Source organism: Podarcis erhardii (genome assembly GCF_964252035.2).
Source record: "Podarcis erhardii genome assembly, chromosome: 5".
Lineage (NCBI taxonomy): Eukaryota > Metazoa > Chordata > Lepidosauria > Squamata > Lacertidae > Podarcis > Podarcis erhardii.
This window is the reverse complement of record NC_138509.1, coordinates 24,738,071-24,758,437: the sequence shown is the minus strand read 5'-3', so window position 1 is coordinate 24,758,437 and position 20,367 is coordinate 24,738,071. Positions and strand designations below refer to the sequence as shown.

General features: G+C 43.1%; 1 protein-coding gene across 6 annotated transcripts in view; it reads right to left on the bottom strand.

Annotated features, from left to right (window-relative positions):
- The window catches only part of GRID1 (glutamate ionotropic receptor delta type subunit 1), a 737,412-nt gene that overhangs the window by 79,859 nt on the left and 637,186 nt on the right, over window positions 1-20,367 (bottom strand). For all 6 annotated transcript variants that reach the window (XM_081861132.1, XM_081861134.1, XM_081861135.1 and 3 more), the window contains exons 9-10: window positions 4,721-4,822; window positions 2,174-2,371 (exon numbers count right to left, since the gene is read on the bottom strand). In XM_081861132.1, the coding sequence (XP_081717258.1) occupies window positions 2,174-2,371; window positions 4,721-4,822 (300 nt within the window). The remainder of the gene's footprint in view (window positions 1-2,173; window positions 2,372-4,720; window positions 4,823-20,367) is intronic.

Genomic DNA, 20,367 nt, shown 5'->3' with positions numbered 1-20,367 from the left:
CTCCGAGGCCTTCCACAACGCAGCTTCTCCCTATACAACAGCCTTTCTCAATCTTGGGTTCCCAGATGTTGTTGGACTACAACACCCATCATCCCTAGCTTGCAGGATCAGGGGTCAGGGATGATGGGAACTGTAGTCCATAAACTGCAGGAGGCCCAAATATGGGAAACCCTTGTTGAGGGTTGAGAAAGGCTGCTCTACAACTTGGAGGTGGAGCTTTGCATGCTCAGCCCTGCTCATGTGTAGCTTTTTTCACATGCGCAAAATAGCCTATCCTGAATTGCTCCCAAAGCAGATTGATTTTCTGAGGACTGAGTCTGTTATTTCAAAGCAACAAACAAAGAACGAAGGTGACATGAACATCCAGGATGATGATGATGATGATGATGATGATGATGATGATAATAATAATAATAATAATAATAATAATAATAATAATAATAATAATATTTCTACTCCGTCTATCTGGCTGGGTTTCCCCAGCCACTCTGGGCAGCTTTCAACAGAACATTAAAAACAGAATAAAACTTCAAACATTAAAAGCATCCCTAAACAGGGCTGCCTTCAGATGTCTCCTAAAAGTCAGATAGTTGTTTATTTCCTTGACATCTGATGGGAGGGTGTTCCACAGGGCGGGTGCCACTACCGAGATGCTTTGAAATAGTGATAAGATTAAGGATATTCCTGTACAGCATTATAGCCATAACAGTTTTTTGATGTTATGTTTTGCTTTCATTTGCATCTTACACTTTCTCTGAGGAGATATGCTAGGTGACAAGCAATACAGTATAATGCAATAGAGCAAAAGTATTTGGAAATGGCCACACCATTGAATATAAATGCCTAAGGTTTCATTCTATCGCTATGACAATGTTCAACCTCGGTCAGAAATGAAGTGATGTTTCCTACAAAATATATTCCAGCATCTGTGCTCCTAAGGATTAAATGGTGAAATCTGTTCCGTTTTGCTTTAAGCAGCGTTCACTTAATCCAAGTGAACACAAGTGCCCCCAAATCAGTTGCTACTCAATCACTTTGAGATGTGTTTTCTATTTTCTACATTTTAAAAGTCTCTCTCTCTCTTTTTAAGGCAAAACTATAACTTGCTCTTTGGGAAACCACTCAACTGTTCATTATAAAATAGCATTACTATAAAAAGCATGCATCTAGCCCACTTGGAAATCAAGGTGGAGTGGCTTTTAGTAAGAAAGCGATAGCAGAAAAGATGCCATAAAGCATGTAAGGGGAATTCGTAGTCTGCTGTTGTGTGCATATAATGTACACCCCTATTTGTAAGTTCCATCCTTTAGCCATTTCACAAAGTTATCTGTTATCTGTTAGAGTGGCCACTGGATTTCTCCTCTAAATGAAAATTCAAGTGCATTTCCACGTTCCTCCTCAGGTGAAACATTTGCAGAATTTCAAGGGGAAACCAAAAAAAGTGTGTTGACAAATCTAGCAAAGTTTCACAGGGAAAAATTCCCAGGATTTCACTTATAGGCTAAATTGAAACAGATAGGAAGTTTCTCTTTAGGTAAAATATCTGAGATATTCAAAATAAGCCGATATTGTTTCAATAAGGCTAATGAAATCTTCCAAGGATTTATGGCACATCCCAAGTATGTACATTCTGATGTTAGAAAGGCAATGTTCCAAATATTAGTCCTTTAATTTCAGTAATTATTACAGTGGCAGTATTTTGAGGCAGGCAAAGTGGCTCCATATAGTTGACATGTTACATATCCTCAATTTAGGTCAAATCCTATACCCATTTACCTGAGAGTAAGTCTCATTAAGCAGGTATAGGATTGCCTTGTTGAGTTCGTTCTCCAATTATTATTATCATTATTATTATTATTACACTGGTACCTCTGGTTGTGAATGGGATCCGTTCCGGAGGCCCATTCGCAACATGAATAGAACGCAACCCGCAGCAGTGCATCTGCGCACGCGCAGGTTGTGATTCACCATTTCTGCGCAAGCGGTGACGTCATTTTGCGCGTCTGAGTATGCACAAGCGGCGAAACCCGGAAGTAATCATGAAGCAAACGTATCATGAAGTAAACGTAACATGAGGTATGACTGTATTATTATTAATTGAATTTATATACCACCCTATACCCGGAGGTCTCAAGGCAGTTCACAGAATATATCGTCTTTCTGCCCTAAATACCTTGTTAATTAGTTCTCCAATCATGCCATTCCACGAGCTGTTATGGAGCTGCTGCCCGTATCTGCCATCTGGAGATTGATATATCTCATACTTGAAGCCCAGATTCTTCGAAAGTGCATCCAGGACGTCAATGGAGAAGCCTTTATAGCGCTTGGGCTGTCCAAGTATATTCTCAGCCACCATAACAAAAGGTTCTTCCTGAGAACAAAGCAAGGTTTAAGCTGATGCTTAAATGGAAATTTAAAGGTGATTAATCAAAGATAATCCAGCTCACGGTATCAATGGCACCCAGAATGGTGATGTTGCCAAGCCTCCAGCACTTTAGCTTCACATTTATTGGATTGACTTTCCAAAGGGTGGCGGGGAGAGACTTCCAGGATAAAAGTGAGAAATCTGTTACTCGTTCTTCCATTATTCATAATTTTAAACTAACCCAAAAATAAATCTTAGAGTGGCTGGCCCCCCAAGGTACTTTGAGAGTTAATGAACTGCACTTTGGAAACCACAAGAGGACAGGGGATCCTGTAGGGTGATGGTTTCAATATGACATAGACTACACGCTCACTTGCCAGGGGGATGCCAGCCCAACTGATTTTACTGCCGTTGCTCTTGGCTATCTATGCAAAGTGCTGCTGACATCTTCTCAGGGGTAGAACAGCTCACCTCCTGGACAGACAGGAGATCTGATCATGACCCTTAACAGCTGGAGGGGAGAAAGCGAATAACAGATTGCAAGGGGGGAGGGTGTCCTAAAGATCTCACTGAAGCACTCTAAGTTGCTTTAATGCACTGTGATCTTAGAGAATAGCAAAAGCAAAAGGGAGGGGGGCAAAGAATTGAAGCTGCGAGGTGGAAGGGGGCTTGCATACATCATATTGCAGACTACAGTCTCCTTTCAACTTGGATTTGACATCACAAACAAGCAACTGGCATGCCCATACACTTTTGATACAGAAAGAAAACAACATATTGAGGTCACAATGTTCAACGCAGCAAATAACTTCTAAGCTAGGTGCTGTTTTTGCAAGTACATTGTAGGTTTTTCTTTTTCCAGAGCTGCAGTAGGTTAGGAAATCAGCCTTTCTCTTTTTAGTTTATTTAGTTCAAAATCTGAGCCATAAGTCAGATAGCACCCTGCAACATTTTAGTGTGTGCGTGGAATCCCACACCTCTAAAAAAACCTCATTATCATTGTCAATGGACATTTCTAAAGGAAGTTATAAAACAAAGCATGGAGACAACTCTAAGATGGCAGGCAGCACCTTTGGCAGGCAGCACCTTTGCTAAGGAAGCTTAAGCACTGTTGCTAAGTTACCAGGTGAAGGAATGTTGACCATCCCACCTTGGACTCCCAAAGCAATAGAAAAAGCAGGAGAAGCCAAATGGAGGGTAATGCTGGGGTAAGTTTGTTCAGGCAACTTCCTCGTGTCCACGTTATTTCATCCAGTCCCCAAACATACTGCCTGGTATGAAAGCGCTTACTGAAAAGAATGAAGAGGCCTACCCCTGCTTTAAATTAAGAGTGGGAACTTGGGTGCGGGAGATAAGGATTTGGGTCTGCTGAGGGAGTTTAGAGTGTGGGGAGGGAGATTAGTTTGACCCCAGCCTAGAAGGTGTGGTGGTAGGGGCTTCCCCACACAAGCGCAAAAAAGGGGGAGGTAACTTGAGGTAAACATGGGAGAGTTGTGTGGGGAGGCACTTGAGGGTTAATAGGAATCTCAACTCCTACTCTGCCCTACGTGACAAAGGAGGTAGAGGACAGATATAGTCCCCACACACGGGTGGACAGCTAGAGATGAACCTGGGGTGGAATGGAAAGGTTTTGTGATGTGGAGTTGGGCTAAGAGGAGAGGGAGTTTTGAACTCCAGTTCTCCCACCTTAAACAGAGAGAGGGAAACCCTGGGCAATGTAAAATTGAGGCAGGGAGAGCAAGCATGGCAGGCAAAGTGAGCAGGGGGGCACCCCCTAGTAGTATATATTTATTAGCTCTAAGTGTTACATAAGTATCATACTGTACTGCAACGGAATATGGGAGACCACAAAGAATTATGAGCTAGATGGACCAGTGTTCCGACCGTTTCCTGTGTTCATGAATTGATTGTCAATGGCCTGCTCTTTATTCTATGCACCTTTTTTTTTTTTTAGTATTTAAAATTGCAAATCAACTTGGGTGCCTTGGCAGAAAGGCGGTATAAAAAGGCAATACATAAGTAACATTTTGATACCTTGACACAACATTCATAAACTCTAGTTTCACGTGGCCCTTGCAGGGGAGAATCTGCAAAAATGGAAATTCTCATGGCTGTTTTCCCGATTAGACAATACCATGCATAATGTGCTGCAGGTGACAAGAGAACTGAACAAAACCTTTAAAGTGTATGTGTGGGGGAAATAAAAGATGGGTTAAGGAAGGAAGGAAGGAAGGAAGGAAGGAAGGAAGGAAGGAAGGAGAGAGAGAGAGAGAGAGAAAAAGAGAGAGAGAGAGAGAGAGACTAGCAAGTAACATTTTTGAGCATTTTGCTTCCTCAACTCAAATATGGTCATACCAAGACAGTCACCACTTTCAGTGTTAATCCTTGCAAGTCACTGCCCAAGCGCCGTTCCTGCAGACTGCCGTTCAGCCCCTTCTCAGAGTCCCATGTTGCCAACTGCAAATGGAAATAACACAACAAATATGAAGAGGAAATAATACATTTGTAATCTTTGCATAAAATACTTCAAAGAGGAGTTAGATGAGAAAGATGCGTGAAAACACAGAAAAGGCTGAGAAAGCAGAAGAACGAAATGTTCTATTATCCAAACAATTTTATGATCATAATTACAGAGCTTTAAATGGGTTGCACAAGAACATTGGCCGCCTGTATTATTTCAAAACATTCGTTCCTATAGATCATTTTTGTACATCTTTAGTCTACAGCAAATTGTTTGTCTCTTTATCAAAATGGTTGCCTAGGAGTTCTGTTCCCATAATTATGCACATTCATATCAGGGCATTTTTACATTTCTAGTTCTACTTGAATCAGCGTTGGTTTGAAGCATCTGAAACAGGTATCTGACACCACAAATCTGGACTGTAATGCATACTCTGTTTAATCATGCATGCTAAGACGTTAATGGCAGTTCACACAGTTCAGCAATGGGTGACATTTGTGGCCCGGTGCGTGGCTTCCTGGCCTCCTGCGGCCACACCGTCTTGTCAACCATTGCTCTGCTCCCCTGGCCGTCGTGGGGCCTGCTGGGTTCCCACCAAACCCAGATTCAAATTTTGACCTATCTGTAGAGGCCTGGGGGGGGGGAGGGCAACCGGAGCAGACTGAGTTGGAGCAGGCTTCACTCTGGTCTGCTCATGAACAACGAAAGAGGGACCGGAACTGCCGCTGGCCACGCAGTCAGTCCCAGAGCATTGAGGGACATCGTCGGAGGAGAGGAACCAGAGAGAGGCTCATCAGCTTCTTGAGCAGAGTCGCAGCAAGGTGCAGCCTCCTTGAGCAGAGTATTGGGGTGGGTTGAGCCCTCTGAAAAGCTAAAGGCGCTGGGTAGTAATAGCTGTCCAAGCGCCATGGCGCAGTGGTAGCAAAGGCGCCATTAGGGATATGAACCACATGGAACATTGTACCAACCTGATAAATTAAGCAAGCTGAATAATTGCAAAACTTAAAACTATCACAGAACAGCATCATAAAGTTGGAAAGTCCATCAAATCTAATGGCCTGCCGCAGTAAATGGCACACATGTTTCAAAGATAACAAAGGCGGAAACTCCTCCCACTTTGAGAAAAAGCCACAGACTTGGTCAGATCCTTGTCTTAATGTGATGAGAGGAGAGGCACTGTTCCGTGAACTCGGATATAGCTATAAGCTTATTACCAAAGTCTGGAAGTAACTTTTTTTCTTCATTTTTAACAGTACACAAATTCTGGATCCTATGATCACCTTCAGGGCTGGCCCACACATGAGGCAAGGTGAGGCAGTCGCCTCAGGGCAGCAGGCTCCAGAAAGCTTGGTGGGACAGCAGATCCAGTCTCCATGCCACTTGCCATCGCCACCTTCTCCACCATGTGCCTAGGCAGCAGTGTGTGTGCATTCAGCAGTGGCCACATGCCAAAAAGATGTACAGTGGGTGTTCTTTCACATGCAGGCATGTAGCAGAGGCGGGAGTGGCATTTTGTGTTTTGCCTCTAGCAGAAAAATGTCCTGGGCCAGCCCTGATCACCCTTAAGCACTTATGACTTACAAAACTTAAAACTGCATTCTGTAGCAGTCATTAGGGGTGTGCATGTAGTTTCTGTAAAATCAGTCAATTTCCCTTCCAGTACATTCACTAAGATAAATACAAAGCAAACAAACCTCAGCATCCTCATTGTCTCACATTGGCTGCCGTAATGCTGGGACACAAAACAACATAGCAACTGAAGCCAAAGGGGATAGGAAAAACAAGAACCCTGATGCCTGATGTCCCTGCTGGCCAGTTGGCATTGCAAACACATCAGGCAGCACTGTGACACTTCGTGACAAAACCCTGCCACTGGGTTTTGTTCAAGGGTGCCACAACTTGGCAATCAGATTCAGGGGCGCTGAGAAGAGGACACGGTGAAAGCTATTAATATAAGGGAAGGTTGCTTTGAGATCCTGTCTGCCTCTGATTCTGGGCGCAAAGTGCCTGGCAGATTGTTCCTTCCAACATTTGCTTCCAAATTACATCCCATCCCAACTCCACTCATTTAGACAATATGGCGTGGCTGTAGATGGTCCAGGGAGGCCACCATCATCTTGTGTGACCAGGGAGAGGTTGGCCACCTGGTGCCACCCACCTTTGACTGTGCTGGACCTTCTATTGCTTGGCTGCTAGGCCAGTGAAAGTAGGGACATATTTAAGAGAGCAGCCAAGTACAGCTCTCCCTGTCTGCTGACTGTTGCAGGATTTTCCACCCACCCACCCAGACTATTAAAGGTCCACCCAGTGGGGAGCTGGCAATTTGGCATGTGCACCTTACTATGGTTTACATGGTATTTGGGACCAGTGAGGATTTTCCCCCCTGCAAGCAAATTGACCAGCTTTCAGGTTTTCGCCTACCTCATAGCAGATAAGGCATTGGGTTGGATCCTTAGTTGTGGGGTTACCCCATTAGAGGGGTTCAGGAGGAGTGAATCTGTCTGGGATTCCACAGAGGGACCAATGGGCCAATATACCTCTCCCAATGGTGGCCTATGCAGGGTCATTGCACCCAATCCATGTCAGGGGTGGCTCCCCAGCACAGAGTCAACCTCACAGGGTTCCTATTACGTAGCAGGCGAGCTGCCTGATGCTGGATACATGCCCAACACCTTAGCCAAACCTACTCTTTCCTGTAATCAATAAAGTTATGGCCTAATTCAACCCAATACCAGTCTCCTGTGTACATTCTTTCAACCCTCTCTGCACCAGCCACTGACGTTATGTCCCTGTGGTGGCAATTTCTCTCTCTCTCTAATGTATATATTTAATTCCAATAACGAATCGCTTCCCATGTTAGTGATAACAAGAATTACACAATTTCATGTACAAAAAGAGTTATAACGATTAAAAGCACTTTCATAGGTAAAAATAATTTGAAATCCCATACAGATACAGCATGGGATAAAAATCTCCACTTAAAAAGACTCCTGGAAGGTCTTCAACAGGTGCTGAAAAGACAACAGGAACAGCCTTACCTGTGACTCTTCCTTAGTTTTAGACATGAAATACTAATGTGGTGGAGTACAGAAGAAAGTAAGAGCTGCTGTTTCCCAAAGACCTCCGACTGCCTCAGAGAGAAATGAGGGGTCATTGTGCTTTTGCCAGCTTCAGTGAGGCAGAGAGAGACTAATGCGCCTGATTGCTGATGCTGCCTTCTTAGAACAAAGCTGGCCACTGTTACCTACTGATGACTATTAATGATGACACTGTCTACCTGAAGGAGACAAGTTGTGCATTGTGAGCTAATGATGATGAGGCCTACTTGAAGGAGAAGGACTGGCCATTGTGACCTAATAATGGCCCTGCCTATTTAAAGGAGATGGATTGACCATTGTGATCTAATGATGCGGGGGGGGGGGGGGAGCCCAATTATGGTCAGCCAAGACCCCAACAACTAGAAATGTGTTATCAAACCCCTATTTTTCAATACATTTTCTTCCCTTGAACCTCCGTGATTAACATCTTGGTACTTTAAGAAGAGTCTGCTAGAACAGCAGTTGAGTCCAGCATCCTGTTCGGACAGTGGCCAATAAGCTGCCTGTGGAAAGCCAGCAAGCAGGATCTAAGCACAGGAGCATTCTCAGCTCCCGCAATTTCCATTATTTGGTATTAAAAGCCACAGAGACAGAGCTAGCCACCCTTTCTTTTTCCAGTGCAGAACGTATCCATAAAATTTAGAAGCAATCTTCACATTACTGACAACTATTGATGTCTCTTTTATACTGATGAGCTCGGCTAGATTTTAGTAATCTAGGGCTGGCTGCTAGTTTCGTCAGCTGTTGATTCCTTGTGTTTTACCTCAGAGTATTTTTTTAATGATTTTCTGTGTTTTATTGGAATGGTTTACATATTGTTTGCCACATTGTGAGACATTTTCTGAAATACAGGATGTAAATTTATTTTTTAAAAGAGGAATATTAAGAATCTGTTGTGTGCAAGAATTATTGCAGGAATGCTTTGACAGAGTACGATCAAATGATAAAAAATCAAGCTACAGGAAAGGAGATTTCAACTAAACATAAGAAAGGACTTACTGACAGAAAGAGCTGTTTCACAGTAGAAGGGACTTTCTAGGAAGGTGGTGGGCTCTCTTGCCTAGAGGTTTTTTAGTCAAAGCTGGATGGCTATCTGTCATGGATGCTTTATATATGATTCCTGCATTGCAGGGGGCTGGACTAGAAGACCCTTGGGGTATCTTCCCACTCTACCATTCTATGATTGTATGAATACAAATCTAACCAGTGGGAGGGTCAGTTCGGTCAAACAGTGCAGGGTCAGTTCATAAGGGGAGAGGCGGTCCTTGAGGTATTGCGGTCAGGAGTCATCTAACGCACAAAATCATTTGATCTTATTAAATTTAATAATGACCAAATCTCATTGAAATCAATAAAAAGGTAGTCATTCCTGACATTGCATGGCTTGGGACCTTTCTCTTTAAGGCTAAGTATTTGTTACCTTTGAAGAAATCTAAATAAGTTCAGCACCAAGGCTAGGGAATTCTGGAAATCAGCCAGCATAAGAAAGATTTTCTATTATGTTTGACTCAAAAAAAGAAAAAGACAAGAGCTACAATTTGCTTCTTGCATATTAAACAGTCCAAAGAGGAGGAGAATTTCTCTAAGGCATGCTTATAGTTTCCTTTTATTTCATACCAGCCCGCACATAAAAATCTTTTTTGTATGCAAGGGTAAAATTCTACACTGCATTCAAAAATAATAATGATGCAGATAAGGTTAATAACAGGACATGAAGAAAGCCTTTTACCAAGAAGACTCCCCACCCCCCGCTCCGAATCTCTAGGCCCCTAACCATCCCATTTGTTCACAAATGTGTCGATTCTGAATTGCACTTGTTCTAGGAGGCAGGAATGCATTCTGCAGGATCGATGAATTTATGGATACAGACACCCGTTTTTGACAGCTGACCTGTCAAGATCAGTGCCTGAAAAACTAACTTCCAGCACAGTTAAACCAAATGAGTCCTGCTGCTGTTTGATAAGACTTGTACAATCTTCATTCCTTTCAGAAATTAGCTATACCTTCTTCCAGGACTCTCAGAGCCAGAGGTTACACAACAGTCATCAACTGATGCAAGAGATAACAGCTTCTAAATCTGTAGAAATTTATATATAAAATAAAGCAAGAGATAACAGCTCCTAAATCTGATGATGGCAAACAACTGCTCACAGGGATCATCAGCCAGGTATAGAACAAATCTGTTGGTCCCCAGAAAATATATCTGCCAAGGCAATCCAGTTTATTTCATTTATTTTTAAATTCTTGATTTACTGAATTGTGAAGTTGGCTCCCTCAGATCCAATATTATATAGCCCAATATTTTATTTTATTTGTTAAGTCACTTAATAAACAGCAGTTTCAATAGCTAAATAATTCGCCAGGTGAGTTAAATGAGAAAACGGCATGTACATAACCAGAGGAATTGACCCATGCACAAAGAGGGACAGAGTCAATGCTTTCGGACAAATAATATCAGAGTTTTGATATAAGAGAAACAGAATGACAAGAACTGTGGATAGTCTCGGCATAAGGATATTTTCAGGAAGTTTAAGGCAGTAGTCTCCTTTTGTAATTTTTGAATGGTACATGGAATTTTCTTTGGGGAAGGTAAACTGCAATATTTAAAGGTGTCAGTTATTGTACAATCCATTTTACATCATTCATATTAAGAAAGTCACCAATTAGATTAGTCATGATTAAGCAATGCACTCATTGAATAAACTTTCATGCTTTCTTCCAATCTCTTGACTAATGAGCAGAAGAAAATGGTTGTGCTTCTGCTTATACCAAAACAAGCTATTGGAGAATTTCCTGCAACTTCCTCTTGGTCTAATCACAGGTGAAATATTAACTTAAACTAGACAGAAAGAATACTGCTTACATATGCAATTCTTATTTTTGTGTTGTACTGTTTACTGTGGCAGATTGTTTCAATGGATTTTCTTTTAAACTTTCATTGGGTATTGATTTCATTTTGTAACATATTTGTGTTAAATATGTTGTCCGCTCTTTTAACATCCATAGTGAGATAATCCTTGTAACTGAAATGTCAATATTCTGAGGATAAACATAATCTGTATCCATATTGTAGGGGAAAGTATTGGGTTAGCTCTGTTGCCAGTTTAGTGTGCAGCTTCAGCTATCAAATATGTATATAGGTTCAGTTAGGGGAGAAATAACTATATAGGCAGTTATACTTTGCTTCCTGTCTCGCTACTGACCACGCCACCTGTGTCTGCATCTGGCAAGAGTTTTAAGGATGAGCGGGGGAGGTGTTAGCAGACATCCAAATGAGACTTTTAAAAGGTTGCTATCCTGAATTCCCCTTTATGGATCATTGCCTTGCCGTGGCGAAGGGGCTTGAATAACTCAGAGAAGCTATGAGCTATGCCGTGCAGGGCCACCCAAGATGGACAGGTCATAGTGGAGAGTTTTGACTAAACGTGATCCACCTGGAACAGGAACCGGCAAGCCACTCCAGTATCCCTGCCAAGAAAACTCCATGGACAAAGACAACAGGCATATAAAAGTTATGACGCTGGAAGATGAGCCCCTCAGATCAGAAGGCATCCAGCATGCTACTGAGGAAGAGTGGAGGACAAGTACAAGTAGATTCAGAGCTGATGAAGTGGCTGGGCCAAAGCCAAAAGGTCGCTCAGTTGTAGATATGCCTGGAAGCAAAAGGAAAGTCCAATGCCGTAAAGAAAAATATTGCATAGGATAGTGTTCTCGAAGCTACCAGCATGAGTTTGACCAAACTGCGGGAGGCAGTGGAAGACAGGAGTGCCTGGCGTGCTCTGGTCCATGGGGTCACGAAGAGTTGGACATGACTAAACAACAACAATCCTGAATTCAGATTTTACTAAAGCCTCCTGGCACAAAGAAAAGCATAATGGCTGATTCCCCATCTCTGGAAATACAGATGTTACTCAGATCTGTTTCTATCCTTAGAAGAAACACACAGGTTTCTTGGTAGGTGGCCAAGAGAAATAGGCATTCCTTACATTAAAATAAGTAGAGATTTGTTTTAGGTGTGCTATGTAACAAAAATTAAGTTGGTTAGAGCATGATGCTGATAATACCAAGGTCACAGGTTCAATTCCCAAACGGAACAGCTGCATATTCCTGCATTGCAGGTGGCTGGACTAGATGATCCTCAGGGACCCTTCCAGCTGTATCATTCTATGATTCTATAAGCCAGATTGGCAGGGGCGTAGCTAGCTGCCCCAGCACCCATAGCGGTGGAGCGGGGCGAGCCACCCACGGGGGTGGGGAGAATCGCCCACGGAGGTGGGATGAGCTGCCCACAGGGGTCACTGTGGCAAGCCACCCATGGGGGTGGCATGGCGATCCACCCAGGGGGGCAGCATGGTGATCCGCCCAGGGGCACGGCCGGTGAGCTGCCCATGGAGTCCGCCTGGTGGACACAAGCCCCATGCTGCCATTTTGGGCAGTGTGGGGCCCCAAGCCACTGTGTCACTCCCAGGAGAGGAGTGTGGCTCAGGCATACTGCAAGGCCATTCCCCGCGGTAAATGCCACCCCCCCATGGTGTGCCATTTTGTCATCCCCTCAGGGTTGACACCCAGAGTGGGCCGCACCCCCACCCCCTTCCTACGCCCCTGCAGATTGGGCAGCTTTACCTTGTAGCTGAAGAAAATGCTCACTCGGGGAGTAAAGTCCCACCTTTAGCTTGTATAAGATGGTGTTCCTCCATCTTCGAATTCCCTGATAATGTGGCTAAAGTACTTTTATCATTTAGCCTAAGGAAGAGTTCGGGACGCGGGTAGTGCTGTGGGTTAAACCACAGAGCCTAGGACTTGCTGATCAGAAGGTCGGTGGTTCGAATCCCTGCGACGGGGTGAGCTCCTGTTGCTCGGTCCCTGCTCCTGCCAACCTAGCAGTTCGAAAGCACGTCATAGTGCAAGTAGATAAATAGGTACCGCTCCGGCAGGAAGGTAAACAGCGTTTCCGTGTGCTGCTCTGGTTCGCCAGAAGCGGCTTAGACATGCTGGCCACATGACCCGGAAGCTGTACGCTGGCTCCCTCGGCCAATAAAGCGAGATGAGCGGCACAACCCCAGAGTCGGCCACGACTGGACCTAATGGTCAGGGGTCCCTTTATCTTTACCTTTAAGGAAGAGTTCTGGAAAACATAAAAGCTTGCACACTATTTGGATCATGGGCCTGTCACTGTCTCTCAGCCTAACCTAGCTCATAGTGTCGCTGAGGATAAAATGGGAAAGGGAAGAGTTGTGTATGCTGCTTTGACCACCTTAAAGGAAAGGCGGAGTATAAGCACAATATATAAGCAAGCAAAGCACTTGGAAACATTTTGGATGTGACTTGGAAGATACCGAATTCTGTACTTTTGCATCCCAGGAGGGAAGCCTGGTAAAAATGCTTCCCCCTGCTGCTAAATTGATTGTAAATGCAATTCTGGATTCCACAACCCACTACAGCATCTTGACAAAATGACTGATTTTGTTCTACTTTCTGCACAGTGGAGCCGAGAGGTTCTGCCCATCTCTGCTGTTAATTATCTAAAACATTGCTTATCTTTGACTTCTATCCTGGGCCAGTCACAACACAACAATGATTTGGTTTGAGATTTCTCTCTCTAGGCATTGCATCCTAGTCAATCTGAAATGCACCTGGCCCTGGCCCCTTCTGATGCAGAGATGAGTTCATGAATGTCAATCCTGAAAATTCCTTCCTCAGTACATATACGCAACTAGGGCAGCCAACTTCCAGAGTTCAGAGCATATCCAATCAACTTCCTCAAATAGGTTTAGGTTGTTCCTTCCAGTCGATAAATGTGACTTCTGCTGGTAAAGTGCCACACAAATTAACGGTGTCATATAATGGATAATAAACCACCACTACAGAATAATGGAACTATGAAGATTAAACAGCATGATTTTACATTGAACAAATCATTCTAGACAAATTTCATTGCCTTCCCGATACAATCACAGAATTCAAATTCAGGGGAGGGGTGGAGGAAGGGGTAGGTGGTATGTAAATTTTGGTAATGGGTTTCAACTTTTGCTCATGAAATCTTAATCATGAGAATATGAGCATCTTTTCGGAAAAACAATATTGCACAGATAATAATAATAATAATAATAATAATTTATTATTTGTACCCCGCCCATCTGGCTGGGTTTCCCCAGCCACTCTGGGCGGCTTCCAACAGAGATAAAAAATACACTAAAATGTCACATATTAAAAACTTCCCTGAACAGGGCTGCCTTCAGATGTCTTCTGAATGTCAGGTAGTTGTCCATCGCCTTGACATCCGATGGGAGGGCATTCCACAGGGCGGGCGCCACCACCGAGAAGGCCCTCTGCCTGGTTCCCTGCAACTTGGCCTCTCGCAGTGAGGGAACCGCCAGAAGGCCCTCGGAGCTGGACCTCAGTGTCCGGGCAGAACGATGGGGGAGGAGACGCTCCTTCAGATATACTGGACCGAGGCCATTTAGGGCTTTAAAGGTCAGCACCAACACTTTGAATTGTGCTCGGAAACGTACTGGGAGCCAATGTAGGTCTTTCAAGACCGGTGTTATATGGTCTCGGCGGCCGCTCCCAGTCACCAGTCTAGCTGCCGCATTCTGTATTAGTTGTAGTTTCCGGGTCACCTTCAAAGGTAGCCCCACGTAGAGCGCATTGCAGTAGTCCAAGCGGGAGATAACCAGAGCATGTACCACTCTGGCGAGACAGTCCGCAGGCAGATAGGGTCTCAGCCTACGTACCAGATGGAGCTGGTAAACAGCTGCCCTGGATACAGATTTGACCTGTGCCTCCATGGACAGCTGTGAGTCCAAAATGACTCCCAGGCTGCGCACCTGGTCCTTCAGGGGCACAGTTACCCCATTCAGGACCAGGGAATCCTCCACACCTGCCCGCCTCCTGTCCCCCAAAAACAGTACTTCTGTCTTGTCAGGATTCAACCTCAATCTGTTAGCCGCCATCCATCCTCCAACCGCCTCCAGACACTCACACAGGACCTTTACCGCCTTCACTGGTTCTGATTTAAAAGAGAGGTAGAGCTGGGTATCATCTGCATACTGATGAACACCCAGCCCAAACCTCCTGATGATGATAGATATTTACTATCAGGGCACTACAATGCATGCAGAACAAGAAAATAATGTTCTGGAATACACCTTGTGGCAGCGTCATGGTGCAGAAATACACACACACACACACACACACACACACACACACACACTATATTTGTAGAGGGAGATGAGCTAGCTCCAAGGAAGCTAGGATCATAGAAAATATAGCTCTCTGCAGCTAGGGAATTCTGCAATGGGTCTGTGCAACATTATTGCAACTGTGGTCCCTGATGCAACATTCATAAAATCATAGAATTGTAGAGCTGGAAGGGACCTAGAGGGTCATCTAGTCTGACCCTCTGCAATGAGGAATCTCAACCAAAGTATCCATGACAGATGTCCACCCAACCTCTGCTTTAAAACCTCCAAGGAAGGAGAGTCCACCACCTTCTGAGGGGGTCCATCCCACTGTCAAACAGCTCTTACTGTCAGAATGTTCTTCCTGAAGTTTAGTCGGAATTCTCTCTCTTATAACTTGAAGCCATTGGTTCGGGTTCTAGCCTCCAGAGAAGGAGAAAACAAGTTTGCTCACATTAAGTAAGGTGGTGCTGGCAGGGAAGGAGGAAGAGACAGAGGCATATACTGACCCATTTCAGAATAAAACTAAACCTATGGTATACAGACTGGAAACTGTTCCAAAATGGGTCCAGGTAGGAGACACTAAAAATCCAGTGTTTAGCTCATCCCCAATTCAGGACCCCCTTCAACTTGATTAAAATATAGCCTTAACAAAATATACAGCTTCATCTTGAATTAATGGCAATGAAAGTTCACATTTTCTATAAAGGCTTACACAGTACTACCCACCAAGCTGAACATAGGGCATAAGCCATTTATTGGTAGCCCATTAGATTACTGTTTTTTTAGCTGCCAGCCTAGAACTGCAAAACCTGGGATGAGGAGATGAGGTTTTAAGGATCTGGAAGGCCACCAGATATGATTGGCAGGCTCTGTTAATCTTCACGGGTCACAATTTATGCAATGCAGTGCTAGAGAGATACCATAAAAATGGATAGTGCTTCCTGCTACGAGAGAAAAAGGAATCTATTCTGCTGAGTTTATGATTCTTTATTGTAGAGGAGGTGAAATTCTAAAAAGTTATGTGCAGTCACATTCTGTAAGATACATCATTAACCTAGACCAAATTCAGTGAAATGCATTCTTCTCTTTCTTAGGAATCACTTGTGTTGCATTCAAATGTGTTGGGAAAGGAGAACAAATGAATAACTGTCTCGGCCCACACTGAGGGGAGCACAAATGCCAATTGGTGACAGGGAGGCATGGGAAATGTGAGGGGAGCCACAGCAAAGGCCTGTGGGGGCCACATGTGGCCCACATATTGTGTCTATGTGCTATATAATATACTTTTAAAACACAGAAACATTGAAGGAACATCCATTTACTTTGCTGGTTTATATATTGCTTTATGTACATACCTTGCCCTGGCACCATGTGGTGAAGTTGCGGTTTAAAAAGGCAGTAAATAAATGAATAAATAATCCAAATAAAGGCTACTTAAAATATTTCTTACTGGTAGATAACACAAAGAAGCTCAGTTCAGACATAAATGAACCACGATCCTAGTTCAATATCCTAGCTAGTTAAGCAACTGTAGTTTATATAAAGCAACTTCCCAAGTTTAGCCAAAAGACGAAATTGCAGCAAGAGCAAACCAGTAGCAGAAACTTTTAAACCTCCACTCCTTGGGTGCCAAGAATGAGGTGGATAAATGAACCTCAAAACTGATACTCTTCCCTCATGGTTTGCTGTTACTGGGCCAATACCCATACACAAGCAAACACACAAAACCAACACTGGTTTTTGTTTTGTTTTTACAATTTATGTAACTGGACCACGGTTGCAGCCAGGGTTATCTATCTTAGCCTTGCCACCATCAACTCAATCCCGCTCAATAGATTTCTCCTAAAAGATTAATCTTTTTAAGACTGCTGATTCATAGAGCAGCCACACCAATTGATTCATCAACTTGATTAAATAATTAAACATTTTTGGCTGGATGAAAACAACAACAACAATGGCCCAGAGCAATGAGATCATGACTCCACACAAAGCTAAGGCAACTTGTGCCATTTCAAAGGCTCACGGTGCTAATATTCTTCTCCCTGCAACCAATGCCTCAATGAGCCTAAACAAAAGCCACAGGTGCTGAACTTGAAATTTGTTTGTTTGTTTGTTATTAAAGATGTACTGCACTCCTTTCTTCAGTGCTGATAACCAGCTGATAAATGGAATTTATGCATACCCATAGAAGAAGCTCATCAAACCTTAAATGAAAATAAACAGAGATGGAGGCAGCTAAAAACAACAGATCAAGCTAAAGCAGCCATTAATTCCCCACCGGAGCATCATGGAAGCAGCCAAGACAGACACAGGGCATGTGGAAGCCATACACCAGTGCTATTCCTGCCTGAACCTTCCTCTTGCATGTTCCACTGAGCAGCAGCAACCAACCCAGGCAGCTCCTCCTGCCTCACACCCTTTGCATAAGCTTGCAAAAACTACTAAACTGCTAGTTCAGATAAACTACTTTGCAACGTCCTCCTGGGAAGTGCTTTTCCCCCTCATAATGGGAACATGCTTTCCAGAAGGTCAGCTGATAATCAGTTAAGAAAGGACCTGTAAGTCTTTATGTGAATACATGCTGGCAAAATGAAGTCTTTAACATTGCCGATAATGCAACATAAGATCCAGCCACAGTGAAGAATGCCTGAAGTCGCAAGGGATTCAATGCGCCCAGCTCAAATTGATGGGACTGAACTTTTCTGAATTTTGGAGGCATTGCGGCCACAGATTCTGGAATGTGTGTTTGGCTGAATACAAACATTTAAATAGATAATGCATTTTTTTTTTTAAAAAAAAATGGTTTTCTTTTTGTTATTAAGATTTTTATTAAGTTTTCATTACTTTAACCAATTAATTTCAAACTTCAAACATACATTTCTCTTATAATCACCTTCCCTTCCATGCTGTTTTCTACTGTCATCCCTTTTATATACTGCATAATTCATATTCCACAATTACATCACACGTCATCTAATTCCTCTATTTCTTATATTATCATTTCTTCCTGTTGCTCAGATTTCAAATCCTGCCCACAATTTCATTCTGTAGTTATTCCCCCCCCCCCAAACTGGTTTTATTTTCAAACCTACCTGTTTTGTACTGAATTTCCAAACACTGGCAGGTAAAGGAAACTTTCTCTAGTTCTGTGCAACTAGACTTCAATTATGATGCTCTTTCTTGCCTACAATGAGCATTGATGCTGTTAAAACATTAACTTAGATCAGACCTGTACAGCTTGCAGCCATCAAGGCAAGCAAGCATGCATTTGACAAACATGCCCCCTTTACTCCCCAATCCCAGGCAAGCGGCAAAATAAATAAATAAATCCCATTTTATAAAGTTCCTGGTGGACCACCACATATGACTAGGATGAAATCAGCTCAGTGCATCACAAACTGTGCAGGCGTGCATTATATATTGCTATTAGGAACCAACAACCATTATAACATTTCAAAACGGTTAATATTTTCCCTGGGTTACATTAGTGATGTCTAGGGAGGTCACAGAAGCTTGAACAAATGTATTGGCTGACATCAAATACATACTGATTGGAAACAGCAGTCAACCCAAAGAGGTTGTTATAAGCACAGGTTGTTATAATGAGACATTGAGGGTTATAAATACACCGTGTCCACCTGTGGCGAAATAAAACGCTCCAATTAATGCCAATCTTTAAAGGAAGAATGGCCACAAAACGCTGATGAAGGCAAAAGAAGAAGGAATTAGAGGAGAACATTGGCAGTTCTTAAAATGTAAGCTTAAACTTGAGTGAGAAGCATTCCTAATAAGTAAATGCAACAGCAACAAAGAACGACAATCCATTCTGAGATACGCATATGGTAGCGGCAGTCATTTATAGTGTCATAAAAGTTTGTGTTTATTTCCCATAGGGCACGGAATTGAGAAGATGGTGCATTATTAACAAAATGCCAGTCATTATGAGAGATGTAAGCGAAGAGGGGCCATATTGTGCAGGCACCAGCACAATGCATTCCTGTATCCTCTGTACATATATATGCACCCACCCCCCACCCCAAGCTATAGTTCAGGCTAACCAAAGTTTGCCCGTGTTTGAACAATATTGTAAACTATAGTTATTTTTTAAAAAAACAAAACAAAACCAGAAGCAAGGTCGGGGTTACTCCTTGCAGCTTCACCAGAGGAGGAGTGGGACATTTGACCAAGCCCCAAAATCCACTTTTCCACTTATAACCTTGCATTTGGAAAAGAATGCATCACTTCAAAAGCCTAAAATATTGGAAACATATGGGGGGACGGGCCATTTGTCTAATAAAAATACTGTTCTGGGGCTTCCCACAAAGTTCCAGGAAACAGTATTTACAGAGTCAGTTTTCTTGTGAGTTGAGTGTGCTGAAGAGACATATATACCATATTTTTCTGCGTATAAGACTAGGTTTCCCCCCTAAAAAATAAAGTCAAAAATTAGGGGGTGTCTTATACATCTCTCATATTTTCTTAAATCTGAGTCCCCCAAAATAGGGGGTGTCTTATACATGGGGATGTCTTATAGACGGAAAAATATGGGGGGGGGGTGTTTGTGTGTGTGTGGTGTGTTCAATTTCAAATAAACAGGTTGAAGAAAAGAGGCGGAATGGAGGTAAGCTAGCACACAGATAGGCAATGCTGATCTGCAGAGAACCACCAGTTTTCCAAAGAGCAGGTGCTTAGAACTCTCAGCTAGCCAAAAAAAGTCAGATTTCTATTTCTGTGGATTTTGCTCAAACTCCAAAATGTTTCTCTCCTCCCTCCTCCCCTGCAGAGACAAACCATAGGTACTTAATAGCCAGCAACCATCGAAAACTACCGAGCAAGAATATTTTAGTCCTTGGCGTCCACTGAAAGCTCTTCAGGCATTAGATAAACAAAATGCCTTCAAGAGGAAAAACTCATTTTACATAGCCAGAAAGGACGTATACAATATACATTTCATATTGGTTACATACTAAGGTTAAAGAAAAGAAGACTGATGCTGGGATTCAGTCCAGTGATCCTCTGTGGGGAGGATAGAATATGCCAGTGTTGCAGGCTAGAAACTGACAAACACTTATGGCCCCTGTCAAAGTTATAACAAAGCAGCCAACTGGGAAATGAACAGAAGTATATAGCTGTAAAATGGTTGGTGTGCACCAAGCATCACATAGCCCCTTTATCACACTGGAAAATATAATGCCATGAATCAATGCTATGGCTTTTCCCAGCCAAATCACCGTCCTATGAATGTGGATTCTCTATAGC